This window comes from Panthera leo, chromosome A3 (genome assembly GCF_018350215.1).
Source record: "Panthera leo isolate Ple1 chromosome A3, P.leo_Ple1_pat1.1, whole genome shotgun sequence".
Taxonomy (NCBI): domain Eukaryota; kingdom Metazoa; phylum Chordata; class Mammalia; order Carnivora; family Felidae; genus Panthera; species Panthera leo.
In genome coordinates, this window is record NC_056681.1 from 101,999,487 (window position 1) to 102,017,482 (window position 17,996).

At 44.1% G+C, this 17,996-nt stretch overlaps 1 protein-coding gene across 5 annotated transcripts in view; it reads right to left on the reverse strand.

Moving 5' to 3' along the window:
* Positions 1–65: 65 nt before the first annotated feature.
* LOC122216321 (interleukin-36 beta-like) overlaps positions 66–17,996 on the reverse strand; it is a 30,546-nt gene continuing 12,615 nt past the window's right edge. For 2 of the 5 annotated variants that reach the window (XR_006200828.1, XR_006200829.1), the window contains 3 exons: positions 9,476–9,578; positions 444–1,406; positions 66–276 (listed from right to left, as the gene is read on the reverse strand). Coding sequence is in view for 3 of the 5 variants with exons in the window: in XM_042933015.1 (XP_042788949.1) it covers positions 1,192–1,406; positions 9,476–9,578 (318 nt within the window). In the remaining 2 variants the exon portion in view is untranslated. Of the gene's footprint in view, positions 1,407–4,539; positions 4,703–9,475; positions 9,579–17,996 lie in introns of all 5 variants that reach the window. The other 3 variants (XM_042933017.1, XM_042933018.1, XM_042933015.1) reach the window with 3 other exon arrangements.

Here is a 17,996-nt window from a genome sequence, read left to right on the forward strand (position 1 = left end):
CAAATTCTGTGTCTCCCTCTGTCTCTTCCCCTCCCCTGCTCATACTCTGTCTCTATCTCTCAAAAATGAATAAACGCTAAAAAAATTTAGAAAAAAAATGTTAAGTTCTTCAATCTTGAAAAAAGACAAAATGGTGACCACATGTGCTTCCAATGTTGCATTGGAACATCATGGAACAGGCTCCACCAGTGATGACTCGATTCTCTAGGAAACGGATGCCTTGGCTTGACTTATGATGGTGGAGTAGATACCAGATTCTGCGAAGTTAGATGTGAACTAAGGAGAGAGAGATAAATTGCAAATCATTTCTGCCTGATAAAAAATACAGCATCCAAAGGGTGCAGTTTTATGGCCTTGCAATTCATTAAGCAGGGTTTTGCTTTTGTTTTTCTTAATCTAAGTCAGCCAACCCATCCCACCATTTCTTTCCTGACTGATCATACCTTTTGAATCAGTTTCATCGTCCTGCTGCTTCCTTCGTTTATTAACAATGGTAAATCTTTGGCACATGCCCACTTTGTGTTTGTACGAGAGTTATATTTTGGACTTGTTGAAAACTAAACTGGTAATACTTAAGACAATGTTATTTCGCCCCAAGTCACACATCACGTGTGGTGGTTTTAAAATCTGTCCACAAATTCTTTAACACTCTACCATTTAGGAGGTGGAGCTTAATTTTCCTTCAAGTGTGGGCTGGACTTAGTCGCTTGCTTCCAAAGAATCTACTACCTGGTAGAAGTGACGTTGCGTCACATCTAAGGCTAGATCACAAAAGGTATTGTAGCTTCTTCCTGATCTTTCTTGGCTCTCACCCCTGGGGGGAGCCAGCTGCCAGGTGAGGAGGACACTCCGGCAGCCTGTGGAGAGGCCCACGTGGTGGAGAACTGAGGCCTCCTGACAACAGCTATGTGTGAGCAATCTTAGAAACAGGCCCCACATCTTCATTCCAGCCTTCGGATGAGGCAGCCCTGATGACATCTTGACTGCAACTTCATGAGGAGCCCTGAGCCAGACCCAGATAATGCCACTCTTCTGATTCCGGATTCTGAGAACCTCTGTGGAATAATGCTTGCTGTTCGAAGCCGCTGCTAAGGTTTGGAATACTTTGTTACACGGCAATAGGTAACGAATACACTTTGCCATCACTATGGGGCATTTCTGCTCCTGTTCTCTTTTCATTCTCCTCAGTCTTCAGTGGGTGTCTTCCCTTCTTAGGAAACATCTCAAGTCTTCATGGACTTTATATGGCCATGGAGGTTGCCCCAGAAGCTGTCCCAGTCTGCAGAGGGGTAATGCTTCCCCATGGTGATTCTCACCACCTTTGTGAGATTGGCAGTGCCCCAGAGTGGGGTATGGTTCCCGCTCTTGCTGTGGAGATGAGGAATCAAACAGCACAAGGGACACACCTGTATCAGTATGTAAGCACACATTCACAAGCAGTTTAGTAAAACAGTAATTTTTTATTAGGAAGATACATTTCACAATAATTTAAAATGACCAGTATCGATTTGGTGTTCACTATGTCCCTAGAATTATGTGTAGTGGGTTTTTTTTCTATTTCATGAGAACTTTCCCATTTTATGCTCATAACTGCCCTGTGTTGTAAATGCTATTATTACCTCTGTTTCATGGATGTGGAAACCAAGTACATAAAGGTTAATTATGTTGCCTGATACGAAACCAATAATTAGTATTGGTCAGAACCAAATCCAGGAAAGCTAAATCTAAAGCTGTTGACCACAAGATACAACACGGCAGTCAGAGGGAGCCTTCCTCAGTCGGCCTCAGATCATGTAACTCTTCTGGTCCCTGAGTCTCTGAGAGTAAGAGGCAAGTCTCTGCCATGCTCCCAGGCCCCACAAAACCAGGCTGTCATTAACTCTTGACCACGTTCTTTGATCACACCATGCAGTAACTCAAGCCCGTGGACCTCTTGCTCTTTCTTGAACCAGCCAGGCACAGTCCTGCCTCAGGGCCTTTCCACCGGCTATTGTCTCTGCCTGGGAACTTCAAGATATGAGCGTGGCTCACTCCCTTACATCCTTAAAGCCTTTGCTAAAATATCACCTTCTCCATGAGACCAATACTCATCATCTTATTCTTTCCTTTCCTGCTATCACACTCCCCTTACCATGCTCTATTTCTTTCCAGTGCTCATCATCTGTTAATAATTGTATAATTCAGCATGTGTTATGGGTATTATTTATCAGCTCCCCCACCGAACCCTGCTGGAAGATAAGCTCATACAAGGGAGCTATTTCCTGTCTATTCTGTTCATTAGTGTATTCCAAGCACTTTATGGGCCTGGTATACAGTATGCCTTAAAAAAATTTTTTTTTTTTTTTAACATTTACTCATTTTTGAGAGACAGAGGGAGACAGAGCATGAACAGGGGAGAGGAAGACAGAGAGGGAGACACAGAATCCGAAGCAGGCTCCAGGCTCTGAGCGGTCAGCACAGAGCCTGACACAGGGCTTGAACCCACGAACTGTGAGATCATGACCTGAGCTGAAGTCAGACGCTTAACCAACTGAGTCACCCAGGTGCCCCACACAGTATGCCTTTAATAAATAATATTGCACTAACACTGAACAAGTTGTATGCTGTTTCACATTGAAAAGGCCAGACAACTGACTCACATTTTGTTCGCAATTATGATCTTTTTATTTCTCAGAGAACTTTGATGCTTCTGGGTCCTCATTCTCTTAATACAGCAGTTAAGACCATGGTAGACATACTTGGGCCAGTGGGCTAACATGGGCCCTCTGTTTGTTTCCTAAACAAAGCTTTATTGGAACACAGCCACGCTCATTTGTTAACAGTCTGTGGATCCTTCTACACCACAATGGCAGAGTTGAGTATCTGTGACAGAAACCGCATAGGGTGCAAAACGTAAGATATTTACTGTGTGGCCCTTGATAGGAAAATGTTTGCCAAACTCTGGTCAAGACCATCTTGATTCCAGTCCTAAATCTGTCACTTATTACCATATGTCTTTGGCCAAGTTGTTTAATATTTCTGGGGTTTGGAGTTCTCATCTGCAAAATGGGGATAAAAAATAGTACTGGCTCAGGGGTGGTTGTTAAGATGAAAGGAGTTAATGTTTGTGCAGTGTTTACAGCAGTGCCCGGCACAGGCAGGTGCTTAAATGTCAGCTGTATCATCCTCCTCATCATCAGCCACGTGGCCTGGGGGAATTTGCCTCTTCTCTCTGATTCCATGATTCATCTCACCTCATTTGCATTTTTTTGTAAAGAAAAGAGGAACAAACCACCTCACCGGGTTGTCATGAGGATGGATGAAACAGAGGCTGCGAAGAGCAAGGTCAGCACTTAGCACAAACCCACAGACACCTCCTTCCTACCCACCCACCCACCCACCCCTGTTTCCCACCTCTCCGGCACCCCTCCCCAGGTATATAAAGAAAACCCTGAGAACGTGGCAGAGGCCATGTTTGCACTGACCTAAATGTGAGGCTAGTTCAAGACTAAACACTTCCTTGCCCGTGTGCAAATGCATCTTACTCGACCCAGAGAGGGAGAAGGCCCCACCTGAGCACATGCAAATCCCTTACAGGAAAGGTTAACATTTGCTGCACATTCACTGGGTCAAGCATTATCTCGAAAGCAATATAGGCATTGTGCCATCGGGCCTGTGAAGTGAGTGCAATTTTTATTCCCATTGAACTGTTAAGACAAAGTCAGGCATGGAGAGATTAAGTAACTAAAGCCAAGGTCACAAACTAGTAAGAGATGGACCTGGTGTTAGTACTCTGGCAATTCAATTTCATACTAACTCATCCCCATTCCCCACTGTGAACAAATAAACCATGTAATGCTTATAGATTCAAGCAATCAAAGAATGGAGGGCAGAGCTGGAGGCCAGAGGGGCTCCCTTCCAGGAGTCTTTTGCAGAAAGGACCAAGGGGTTTCTTGAGAAGAACAGAGGCTTCAAAAAAGTCAGAAGAAACCAATAGAGTCGGTCCAGAGACAAAGGGCTCCCACCAAGACAGAGTGTGGTACACATCAGGACAGAGGGAATTCTTCATTCCCTAGAGTGACTTTTCGTGGCTTAGAACAACCATGAAGGCCCTACCTAGCATAGGGGAGATGATGGTGATACATAGACACACAGCCTCCAGGGAGCTGTGAACAGAAGGTTACCTCCTACCACAGCCCAGGACCCCTACCCCAACTACAGCCACATCCTGTGGTCGCTGTGGGGAGCAACAGAAGGGAAGGTGCTACTTGGCTCACAGCATATTTGAGTTAACACTGGAAACCCTGTGAAATCACAGGGAAGTTTGTGGGTCATGTCACTGCAGCCAGAACGTGCTGAGCCAGAACGTGTTGCTTTGTTGTTTTTGCTTAGTCTCCTGGCATCTTCCAGGGTGGAGGGTCTAGGGAAGGGCCAGTTCTACAAGCTGGAACCGGGGAGTGTGTAGACAACGATGGGGTGAGACTCGTGTGTGTCACACCTATGGGCAGTTTCTCCTGACTGAGTCACCAAGGACAGAAGAGCCATTGGCAACCTCCTCACCTCAGATCATGGTGAGACCCTCCAAAGCAGGTCCAGGTGCTTTGTTCATCTGTACTTCTGAGGCCTCCAAGAGTCTGAGGACTCACCTCCCACAGATTGTGTGGTTTGGCCATTGCTGGACCTCTGTCCACAGAACAGCTAGGACTTGAACCAGATTCTGTAGCTGAAAATTGGAAATAAGCCAATTGTGGAAAGGAAAACCCAACAGGTCAGGAAGAGTACCGGTCTGGCCCCATCTTTGCTTTCTGGGCCATAGCCTCCTCCTCTCCAGCCAAAGCACAGGCTCTGGGTGCAAGGCTATGACCCCACAGAGAGGCCACTCTTGGCCAGACTGGATTGGACAGTCTTTCCTCCGCAGGGTTTGTTTTTTTGTTTTTTGTCTCCTTCCACAGAGGACCTGGACTAGTGAGCATCCATAGCAGAATTAGACAAGGCCAGGCCAACTGCCTTGGGGCTCCCCCAGAGGAGGCCTCAAGCCTTCCTTGGCTCTGACTGTGACACTTAGCACTGATGGAGTAGAATCACCTCCTTTCACAAATGCCTCAAGAACCAGGGACTACTTCTTTTTTTAATATCTATATGCTGCTGTGGCCGAGGTCAAAGAGGTTGTTGCCTGTTTTCTCCTCTAGGATTTTGATGGTCTCCTGTCTCACATTATACACTGTATGTTAGCTAACTCGACGATAAATTATTTTTTAAAAAAGGAGAACTCTGGGGTGCCTGGGTGGCTCCGTTGGTTAAGCGGCTGACTTCGGCTCAAGTCGTGATCTCGCAGTCCGTGAGTTTGAGCCCCACGTCGGGCTCTGTGCTGACAGCTCGAAGCCTGGAGCCTGCTTGTTTCTGTGTCTCCCTCTCTCTCTGCCCCTCCCCCGTTCATGCTCTGTCTCTCTCTGCCTTTCAAAAATGAATAAATGTTAAAAAAATTTTAAAAAAAAGAACTCTGTGTAGCTACATATGTAAATAAAAACAAAACGATAGGCAGAAAAAATATATAACAGTTATTATATAAGTGTTTACATATTTGTCTTTTCTAATTTATTATTATTATTATTATCATTATATCTAACTGTGGTAAAATACACTTAACAAATTTATCATCTTGACCATTTTTAAGTTTACAGCCATGTATGGATCTTTTACATCTTTTGTTAAATCTCTCCTAAGTATTTTATTATAAATGGAATTGCTTTTTTATTTCATTTTCTAACAGCTTGCTGTCAACATATAAAAAAATACAGTTAGTTCAAGGAAAATAAAAATAAACATAGTAATATTTTGCAATCATCAGAGTAATGACTGATTCAGGCAAAAATCATCAACAAGAGTTAAAACCTTTAAGCAAATGTTTGATAAGCACAAGATGTACATTGCCTTAAAGAATCTCCTCACAGACTACCTATCAATTACAAAAGGAAAATTGGTGGGGCACCTGGGTGGCGCCCAGGGTGGGGCGCCTGGGTGGCGATTGAATGTCTGACTTCGGCTCAGGTCATGATCCCGCGGTTTGTGAGTTCGAGCCCCATGTCGGGCTATGTGCTGATAGCTCAGAGCCTGGAGCCTGCTTCAGACTCTGTGTCTCCCTCTCTCTCTGTCCCTCCTCAGCTCACACTCCGTGTGTGTCTCTCTCTCTCAAAAAATAAATATTTTAAAAAATGAATAAATAATTTTAAAAAATCTTTAAACAAAAGAAAAATTGGTAATTTTGCAGTGGAGAAACCTAGCCAACCTCACCTTAACCAAGTGGCCAAAATTTCATTTACCAGTAAGGGCACAAGCCAACACAAGGCATCTCCTTACAGATGATACACTGAGAAGGACACGTGATCTCTTCTGGAATGTTCCTGCCAACCGTGCATAAGCTGAATCTAATCATGAGGAAACGCCAGACAATCCCAACTTGAGGGACAGTCACAAACTAACAGCCCCTTATTCTTCAACAGTGAATGAACAATGACAACAGGGATGGATAAAGAGTGGGTTGACTCAGAAAATATCTCAGAAGTACATCTTCTGAAGGGTCCTCTTCTATATGTAGCATGTGCTACCATGTATGTGGAAAAAGTACACATTCAGAGGCTTGTTTGTGTCCTAAATTTCTCTCCAAAGATAGTCTGCAAACTGGAAAAAGTCAATTAAATTATCTCTAGGCAAAAAAGAAAATGAGAAAATGGGTTGGGAGGCAGAACTGATTTTCACTTTGTTCCCTTCATCCTACCTGAATTTTTAAAAAAAATCATTCAAGTGTGTTATTTATTTAAAGTTTGCTTTTTTGCTTAACTTCAAAGGTGGTTCTCAAACATAATATTGCAAAAGAAACCAAGCACAAAAAGAATGCATGCTGTATTGTTTCATTTACATAATTCAAAACTGAGGAAAACTAATCCATGGTGTTGGACATCAGGCTAGGGTTTAGCCACACCCTGAGGTAGAAATAGTGGCTGCAAGGAGCAAGGGCTGCTTCTGGGTGCTTATGTGTATAATCGGAAAATTCAGCAAACTATATCCTGATGAGCTGTGCAGTGTCCTCTGTGTATGTTATATTCCAATTTTTTAAAGAAAGTTTGTTATTTGTTTAAGAAATACCATTGGGGGGGCGCCTGGGTGGCTTAGTCGGTTGAGCGTCCGACTTTCGGCTCAGGTCATGATCTCACAGCTCGTGGGTTCGAGCCCCGCATCAGGCTCTGTGCGGACCTCTTGCTCAGAGCCTGGAGCCTGCTTCAGATTCTGTGTCTCCCTCTCTCTCTGTCCCTTCCCCCCACTCAAGGTAAATAAATAAACATTAAAAAATGCAATTAACTTTCCTATATTAACACTGTATCCTGCCACCTTACACTTATTAGTTCTGGTAGTTGTTCTGTAGATTTCTCAGGATTTTCCATACAATCATATCGTCTGCAAATAGGGACAGCTTTTCTTATTTTCGGGTCTTCATTCCTTGGATATTTTAATTTAATTTATTTTTAATTTAAATGGCTAGGATCTCTGGTAAAATGTTGAATACAACCATCCTTGACTGATTACCGATCTCAGGAAAAAACATCCAGTCTCTCACCATTAAGTGTGAGCTGTAGATTTGTGTGTGTGTGTGTGTGTGTATGTGTGTGTGTAGATGCCCTTTTAGATACTGAAAAAGTTTTTTCTGTCCCTGGTGGACTGAGAGTGTATATCATGAGTAGGGGTTAACTTTAACCTAATGTTTTCTCTGTAGCCATTGAAATAATCATATGGCATTTCTCCTTTATTCTGTTAATATGGTTCTGTTTTACAATTTTTGCCCGCTAATTCTGACATCTAGATCATTTCAGGGTTGGTCGTCATTGCCATAATTCTTGACACAGGAGCACACATTCTTTGTTCCTCGTAAGTTTGAATTGTTCCCTGGGCATTATAAACGTTATATTGCAGAGGCTCTATATCTGTTACACTCCTTTGAAGAAATTTATATTTCTGCTCTACCATGCAGTAACTTCATTAGACTCAAAATACAAACCCTGTCCCTCAAGTGGCGGTAAATATGTCAGATCAGTTCCTTTACCTTTAGCTGGGCTTCTAGGCATAGCTCGAGGGTCAGCCAGGGATTTGGGCACTTTTTACACTGAATTTTGAGCTCTCCCTCACTGCCTCTCTCCTTTTTTTTTTTTTTTTTTAAGTGTTTATTTATTTTTGAGAGAGAGAGCACAAGCAGAGAAGGGGGCAGAGGAGGGGCAGAGAGAAAGAGGGGGACGCAATCTGAAGCAGGCTCCAGATTCTGAGCTGTCAGCACAGAGCCCAACACGAGGCTCAAACCCACAAAACATGAGATCATGACCTGAGCCGAAGTCGGATGCTTAACCTACTGAGCCACCCAGATGCCCCTGCCTCTCTCCTTCTAAGATTACCCCCTTACTTTCCAGTGCTGTGGTTGTCCCAGATCTGTCCCCTGGTTCTTCAAGGAGGACTTTAGGGTTTAGCTTTAGTTGTCTTATGCTGTGCGGCTTAAGCCTGCCATCAGAATGAAAATTGGACATATTTTTCCAAGTAGCTACTCCCCTGCAGAATGTGCTTGCATGTGTTTGCTTATGCTTGGTCACCAATGCATTCTGGGTCCCTCCCCATTTCCCACCAGGTCTTGTAGTTGGTTTTGGGAAAGTCTTGGTCCAATCAGAGCCTACTCACTGACACTGAAAGAAACTCATGCCTTTTAGTTCTAAGGATGTCTCCTGTAATTAGCACATTGCAGTATTTCTTTTTCTAGTCTGTTAACCTTCTTTTAACCGGAAAGTTAATTTAAATTGACTAATTACTGAAATATGTCAATTTATTTCTACCATCCTTTTCTTTTCTTTCTTTCTCTTTCTTTCTTTCTTTCTTTCTTTCTTTCTTTCTTTCTTTCTCTCTCTCTTTCTCTTGTTTCTTTTTCTCCTTCATTTAGTGCCTTCATCTGGATGAGTGAGGTTTTGTTTGTTTCTCCTTTGTTCATCCTTCCCTCAACTTTGGAAGTTACATACTGTATGTTAATTTGATAGTTACTCCAGCTATGTTAAAAATCTTTCTTGACCCAACTAAATACAAAGCTAATCAGTGTTTTTAGCTGGAGAAATGTGCCATAGTGAGGATGCCCACAGGGTGAGGATGGTGACCACGTTTGGGGTTATCTGATTTTTTCTTCTTTCGTGTTCACTGAGTTTTGTAATGAGTGCACAGTGGGACTCTCTGTCATTCAGCTTGTAATGGTCAAGGGTCAAGAAAGAGCAGAACTCAAAGTTGGTGCCTGCCTCATCCTACAAAGCACACACTGGCCACCTCCTTGGACACCAAGATGCCTGGAGTGAGTTTGGCATCCAAAGTCCAATCTTCACTAGTTGATATCCAACTCAGAAACAAGAGGCCAGATGCAGAAATCTGAGGCCACCCTACCCTTTCTCTGTCCTCACCCTTTAGACCCATGACTACTTGCCTTCAGTCCGGTGATAAAGGAAGTAGATCCCACGAGGACGTGCTTTGTCTGGTCTGCAATGGGAAGTTTCGCACTGAGTCAGTCTCCTTGCTGAGTTCATCACCTGAAACACAGGCATAGATGAAGATTGAGCAGTTGAGAGGAGGGGATGGGCTCTCCCAGCCTGTCTCTGAATCCATCTGAAGCTCAATCTCTTGTCCTCATTTCTGTCTCTCTGCCTCCCTCTCCTACCACTGATCCTTGAAGTCATGAAGCTTATCTCTTCTCCCTGCATTCTGGGGTCATGACTTCCTAAAATAACCAATCCCATGGTCTCTCATCTGAGACTTAGTCTTCACTATCCTGTATCTTCCCCAACATTAGTCAGCCTCCTCGGCTTGTAGCCAGACTGGACTGAGACTCAAGGATGTCACCCACTACCATATATCTCACTCTGTATGAACTATCACAGTGATGCAACCAGAGGTCACAGCTGGGTTAAATATTTCCCATCAGGAAACTACCTTTCTTTTCTATAGGAATTGGACCTTCGAGAGAAGAAACATGGAGCAGAGATTTCCTGAAAACAAATGGGCACGTCCAGAACCATTGGACTTCCCGGTAAGAAAGCTCCTCTATTTGCAAAGAAATAGAAGTACCACAGGACAGGATCTGGTACACAATGACCATATTTTGGTTTTGGTTTTGGGTTTTTTGCAAGTGTCCATATTTACTTTATGCACACAACATATCGTCACCTCTTGAGTCTCTGTTCAAGCAAGAGTCTGGCCGGGCCACCCCCATCAGGTCTCAAGACCATCCAACTGAGGACATTCCCTCAGGGGACACTCAGGTCTTGGCGGAGCTGGGCTTTTTGTTTTAATAATAAATAAAAACTCAACTCTAACAGTATATATATCCTAACTGGGGAGAGATTAAATTTTCTAACAATGGAACTCAAAATTCCCAAATGGAAAATGTTCAGAGTGATCCAGCTACATCCCACCCCCGGGTCTGGCCTCAAAGAAGGCCATTCCTGGGCAGCTAGCCTTCTGGTCCCCTAGCTCTGGGCCCCTTCCCTCTCAACTGTTGCTGGTCCCAGATGGGAAAAGGGCAGAGTCTGGTTTTTGGTCAGAAGCCAAGAGTGACTGAAGAAAAGAAAATGAAGGACTGATATTAACTTGCTCTGCACAGAGGACCAGCAAAGGTGGCTCAGACGTAAATAGCATTTGGGTTAAAACTACATCATTAGCTGAATAGATAAAAAAGATATCACACACACACACACACACACACACACACACGCACGCACACACACACTCTGGAGTATTACTCGGCAATCAAAAAGAATGAAATCTTGCCATTTGCAACAATGTGGATGGAACTAGAGTGTATTATGCTAAGCATAATAAGTCAGTCATAGAAAGATAAATATCACATGATTTCACTCATATGTGGAATTTAAGAAACAAAACAGATGAACATAGGGGAAGGGAAGGAAAACAAGATAAAAAAGAGAGGGAGGCAAACTATAAGAGACTCTTAAATACAGAGAACAAACTGAGGGTTGTTGGAAGGGAGGGGAGGGGGGAGGGGCTAAATGGGGGATGGGCATTAAGGAGGGCACTGTAGGGATGAACACTGGATGTTATATGTAAGTGATGAATCATTGGGTTCTACTCGTGAAATTATTATTACACTACATGTTAACTAACTTGGATTTATTTATTTATTTATTTTTTTAACATTTTTTTTTTTTTTTTTTTTTTTTTTTGGGACAGAGAGAGACAGAGCATGAACGGGGGAGGGGCAGAGAGAGAGGGAGACACAGAATCGGAAACAGGCTCCAGGCTCCGAGCCATCAGCCCAGAGCCTGACGCGGGGCTCGAACTCACGGACCGCGAGATCGTGACCTGGCTGAAGTCGGACGCTTAACCGACTGCGCCACCCAGGCGCCCCTTAACTAACTTGGATTTAAATAAAATTTAAAAAAATACTATGCCATTAGCCAATTTAGTTCTCACATCTTTCACTCTCTTGGGCAGATCCCTGAGCCCAGCCAGCAATGAGAAGCCCTCTGGAGCTGTAATTGTGGATCTGGTCTGGATACTTTGTTCTCTAAAGCCTCCTCTCCCCATCTTATAGCAAGAAGGGGAAAAAAAAAAAAAAAGCATCTTTCCTGTTTGGAAGTGCAAAGCTCAGATCGCAAGCTGATTCCTGGCCCAAGTTATCAATACAATCTGTCCTCTGGGGATATCCCAGCCCCACTTAGGGCTTTGTAGTAGAGGGAAAGAAGGTGCCCATCAAGCTATCATTTAACCTCAGAAGGAACAATACCACTGAACTTCAAATGTCAGCTTCAAAGGCTCACTGAAACTCCTGTTATTCATTCCCTCAAGGAGGGAAATGCCCAAGGAAATTCTCTCACTGCAGAACTACCCTAATTATGATGCATACACTAAATTAGACTAAGAAACACAAAATTATCCATGCAAATTTAGTAGTACCAAACATGCACTCCTTTAATTGAGCTGAGTCAATTGAAGAGTCAAATCAGCACATAAAATTTAGTATTCGATTTTGATGAGAATTTGCCTCTAAATCATATCTGGCAGTTACTAAGTCCAATTGCCTAAAGGGCACTTGAGTGTGTTTAAAACTAGACAAAATAAAAAGACAACAAAAAGGATGCAGAAGAATCCCATTATTCATATAACGATTCGAAGAATGTACGAAAACAGAAATTATGGACCAGCTGGGTCTTCTATAGGAGCCAAGTCTTCCAAAAGAGCATATGGTTGCACTCTCTGGTCTATTAAGAGAACCCACAAACAAGTCTCAAAGGAATTCAGAAAGAGCAAAGCATTCTTGATGCTGGAACATCCGTGGAAGTTCATGGCAGAAACAACCTGGACATGGTGATACACAGCTTCTATCCGCGGTCACAGATGCATGCAGACACCCTTGCGCACCATGGAGAGGGACAGAGAGGGATGCCACTTGTTTCTCAAGCACTTACAAACATACCTAAGGGTCAGAAGAAGGAATCTAGAGCCAGGGCTCCTCCCACTCTATAGATTCAGGTTTAGTTTAGCAATTATTATGCTACAGTTACCGTGATTCAATTACACTCTCCAGACTGGAGAAACTCAGGGAAGGGCAAATTGCCTACAGGTAGAATGCAGGCAGGGCAGTGCAGCCCTAGATTTCGTCTTGCCCAGACATGGCCTCCTCTGATCGGCTGAATCACCAAGGCTGGTCTCCAATAGTATCCACCTTACTCTAAACCAGGAGAGGGATATCTCTGGGTTCCTTTCTTTGAGAAAGCAGGATGAGGCACTCTGGACAGGATCACGTACTTACTCATTCATTGGCTCAAGGGCCTCTGAAGGCCCGAGAATGACCTGTCCAGGTGCCCTGAGCTATTTGGGCACCCACAGAAGGGTCAGGGGATGGAAGTTCTAGTTCATCATTGACTTTGTCACCAAGAAAGACAAGGATTGAGGCAGAAACTCCAACATCCAGGTGAAAATGAATGTGAAAAATGAGCTTGGTGTTCTCAAGTGTATTCATCAGAGGTTTGGTTTTCCTCTCTGGAGAAAAGAGGAAAGATGCCATTTTTGTGATTTAGATAAACCCTCCTGTATTTCCTATATTTATCTCCTTAAAAGGGAATCAGTTCCCATTCCCAGTGAAAAAAGAAAGACATTTCCAGATGAGTAAAACAAGGGCACAGCATCATACTATTTTAATTCATTTTAATTTTTATCACTGTAATATACACATTATTTTTAAAAGCCAGATAGAGGTGTGCCTGGTGGCTCAGTCAGTTAAACACGCGACTCTTGATTTTGGCTCAGGTCATGATGCACAGTCACGGGATTGAGCCCCACTTTGGGAGCAGAACTGGCTTAGGATTCTCTGTCTCCCTCTCTCTCTGCCCCTCTGTGCCCCTCAAAATAAATAAATAAACATTTCAAAAAGGCTAGATAGAATTTTTTAAATTCATAATTATAAACAACAGAATCTTGCCCCATACCATCTTCCTTCTCTTAGCCCAATCTTCAGATCTTTTCAGGAAAGGTATTCTCTATGCCTTCGCAGGAATCCCCATGCCCCTCTCCAGGGCTAAGCCCCCATCCTATGACTCCTGAGTCTTTCTTCTCCTTGGTCTGTTTGCTTTTCAACCCATTTATAAGTGGCCATCTAATCATCTAGGTATAAACGTCAAAATATTTCATTTTTTTAATTTTCCTTTAGAGCAGTCACTTCTTTAGATTTTGCAATATTCACTCCACTTTCCCACCTGATTATCAGGCTCCCTAACAATACCCAGTCAAGGTGTCCTAACTTTCTTGTCATTTTTCTCAGAATGGTAGGGGAAGAGGAGATGATGTTTTGGTTTTGGAACCCTTTTACCAGGCTTAGGGCCAAAATGCTGCAAGCAAAGAGCAAAAATAGGAAAGGCACAGCCCCCTCTGTGGGGCACTGGCTTCGGATCTGCAGGGAAGGTGTTCCCACACTCTTGGGTGTAGTCTGGTTTCATCAGATTTCAGTAGGTGGGGGGTGTGTGGCTGTCGGGGATGATATGACTATTGGTGTCACCCTGCCTCTACCCACTGTTAAGCACTGTCCGAAGGACTTAAGTAACTCCCAGGCTCAAACTCTTTTTGGGATTCAGCATCTCATCACTTGACCCATTGCTCCCTTAGAGAAAAATCTCATGGTTCCAAGCCTTCTGCCAACCCCATCTTCTTTACATGAGTCTTGAGGACGTCTGGGATTATCTTCCACCCTCCTATATATCCCAAAGTTCTGAGCTGGGGTGGGAGTTTCCACCAACTGCTTCTGAAGAATATTACCCCACAGTCCCTTCAAGCTCTGCTGGCATAGGGAATGATAGAAGAGTCTTCTGTCTTCACAAATGTCTAGAAAAGCCCACACTTTCCAGGCACTGGGAACTGAAAAGAGATTACTGGGAAAAGCTATAAGCTAGAATCTCAGTCTTGGAGAAAGTGCCCTATCTTCTGGATTCCTAACAGAGGGATTTTCAATCTGTTTTTAAGGACCAGGATGCTCACAGGGGTGACCTTCCCTGGACTCTGAGAAGCTGGGGAGCTGTCAGGTGGAGGTATTCCTCACCAGAATTCCTTCATTCAGCCTGAGGAAGTATTCTCCCTGACACCAGGGAGCTTCCACGTTCAGATAGAACAGGGTCCAGGCACCTGACTCAGGACAGTTCCACAAAATGTTTCTGTCATTTCACATCTATAAGGATGCTTTCTTCAATTCAGTTGGTTCCCAGTGGAAAATAGGCAAATAGCAACTGAGCCACACTATCCCTTTTTCTAATAAGTAGGGTGACCACATAATTTATCATAAAATATGGCACTTTTGAAAGGGAAAGGCGGTGGTACTGGCGATTACTCCAGGACAGTAGGTGTGCACTAGGACGTATGGTCTTGCCTCCACTTGGGTAGAGGGAGGGAGGGAGGGAGGGAGAGCAGAGAACAGGTGTGTGATGGCAGGAGACATCAGGAGTGAGGAAGAACTGTTCTCCCTCTTTGGTGGATTATGTCAGAGGAGAAAGAGAGGTTAAAGAAGGCAACAGAAGTAGCCTTCACAAAGCTGAAGGACTCTGTGGACACGGGAGCTCCTTTTTCCATGACGTTCCATGACGTAGGAACAGGAAGGTAGGTTTTATTCTAAATGAGGCCAATCTCACGAAGGAGGGCAGGCTGCCTGGGAAGGAAGGCAGGTCCTCAATCATTCATTCACTAATTAATTTATTAGCAATGTATTTATTCAACATATATTTATTAAACACAAACACTGTGCTAGGGACTGGGGATATAGTGGTAAACTAGACAAACGTTACTTCCCTGCAATCAAGGACTGTAATGTACGTAAGGAGGAAGTAGAGATAAAGAAATTGTGTGAAGGATAAACAGTCAAAAACGAGAGATAGAAAATTCAGGAGGTAGAAGAAGGGGCTTACTTCAGACATGGTGGTCAAGGAAGGCTTCTCTGAGAAGGTGACATATAAAGAAGTGACTTGAAGGGGCCAGAAAGGCAGAGAATCAGAGTAAAACGATACAGGTATAGGGATGTGCATGAGCACATCATATGCAAAGGTCCTGAGACTGTAAAGAATTTGGCAGGTTCAAGGAACTGAAAGATTGGCATGACTGAGAATAGAGATGGAAAGAGAATTACCTGGAAGAGGGGTTGGACATGGGGGTCAGGCCATCCAGGCAACCCTGAAAATATGGTAGGGAATTTGCATTTCCTTATAAGTGCAAATGGAAGCATTGAAGGGGTAAACATTGAAACTACATAGCTTAGATTTCCATTTATGGAGATAACCCTGTCCAGCTTGTGGAGACCAGATTGAATGGGCAGAGGGAGGAGCAGACAGAACTCACGAGTCAGGAGTCTGATTTATAGCACCAGTGAGCTATCGCTGCTACTTGGTATGGAGTGGTGAGTGGCAGAGAAGTTGAAGAGAGATGGGTGTACTGGAGATGTCTTTTGAAGGTAGCCTTCTTTGGAGACAGACTTCATGAATTAGAGGTAGGGTTCCAAGGAAAGGAGGAATCAAGGATGGCTCCTAGGTTTCTGTCTTGAGTAACTGAGAAGGAGAAGATGGGTGTGGGAATAGGCATGTCTGAGTCCTTCAAAATTCCTATGGTGTAATCCTAATGCCCAGTGTGATCAGATTAAGAGGTGGGGCATTTGGGAGGTGATTAGATCATGAGGGCAGCGCCCTCATGAATGAGACCAATAGCCATTTAAGAGAGGCCTAGGAGACCTTCCTCTCCCCTTCTACCATGTGAGGACACAATGAGAAGTCTGCAACCTGCCAAGGGCCCTCACCTGACTGTGCTGGCACCCTCATATCAGACTTCCAGCCTCCAGAGCTGCGAGACATCATGTTTGTTAAGGCTCCTAGTCTATGGAATTTTGTTACAGTAGCCCAAATAGACTAAAACCTCCCTGGAACTAAGAGAACCAGTAAAATATCTGAGAATACCTCTTGGCTCCTTCTATGGTTCCTCCTCCTCCTCCTCCCCCTCCTCCTCCTTCTTCTTCTCCCCCTCCCCCTCCTCCTCCTTCACCACCACCACTTCCTCACCTCCTCTTTCAGAGAGAAGAGTGTAGGCGGGCTGGCCATCTACCCCCTGCTCATGTCCAGTGCTCTTGGGATTTCTGAGAAGCTAATATTTACAAGCACAGCCTAGGGTTACATTGTTTTTGTTTCATCACTATCTACTATTCTTCCTACACATTCAGCTACCTACAGAACTCACATTACTCGCATCACCCTTCTCAGAAAACTTGCTTACTATATGTCCATTTCATTGCTGCCACAAGTCTCTCATAGTCATCCTTGGGGTCATCTGGTGCTGCGTCCTGACCTTGTCAGAGAAAAAAACCAAAACACTGGATTCCCCTGGTGTCCTTTTCCTGTGCCCCCAAATGGTTTATGAGTGCGTGAATGTACGTTGGTGAGGGTTTGGACAAAATCCAAGAAGAAGATGCCAATGGGCATTGGCTGGAGGCTCTCTGGGAAGCTCTGGGCTGTGCTTTGTTTCTATATCCACCCTCTCCTGAGAGGATATCCTGACATCATTGCAGTCCCCCAAGGTCAGACTGGCACAGGAGGAGGAAAAGTTGAGACAGGGAGGCTCCTAGTCAGCCTTTCTGTGCTGTCCTTCCCCACCTTCTCTGAGGAGCTTTCATGTTCCTTGTGCCCTTATTGCAGTTAGGGCTGTCTCTGCCTTGATCGAGCAGACTCCACTCTGACACACTTGAGTATCAATGGAAGATGCTAGTACATGCAGTGAGAATTCATTTGTTTCAACAACTGCCATGTAGGGGGCAAGATCTGGCAGCCAAGGAGTATAGGGTTATCAAAGATACAATCTCTGCCTTCTAATGTACCTAGAATTTGGTTGAAAAGAGAGCAAAGAGGCCAAGACAAGGAAAAAAAACTCCAGCATGAGTCTAACAAAAGAAATGTCCCAGGATAAGGTAAAGTGCTATAGACCTCAGAAAAGAGAAGATGTTGTATTTCGTTGGAAGGATGAGGAGTGGCTTCTGAACACTTTAGACAGATGTAGGATGTTAGGAAGACATAAGGGGCGGATAAGATACACAGAGATGACAGTGTTTGAGATGTTTGCAAAAGCACGCGCAGAGGCATGGAGGGAAGAAATCCAATGCGTTGGGAGTAGCTGGTAAACGAAAGAAGCTCGCCTTGACCGAATCTGCCTTACCCTGGGTTTACACCAGAAAGAAGCACCTGAGACAAGGGCTTGCATTCCGATAATGAGAAGTGACCCCAGGGAACAGGATTGGGGCCTGAAGAAACTGAAGCAGGGAAATGAGGCAAGCCAATGCAAGGCTATGTTCTTGAGCTCAGCACTGCCATGGTTGACAATGATTCAATCCTACTGGGACCCTCCGAGGTACTGTGCAGGTAGAATGCATCTCAGAATTGTACACTTGAATGGTCACAGCGAGTAGCATGTTCCCATCT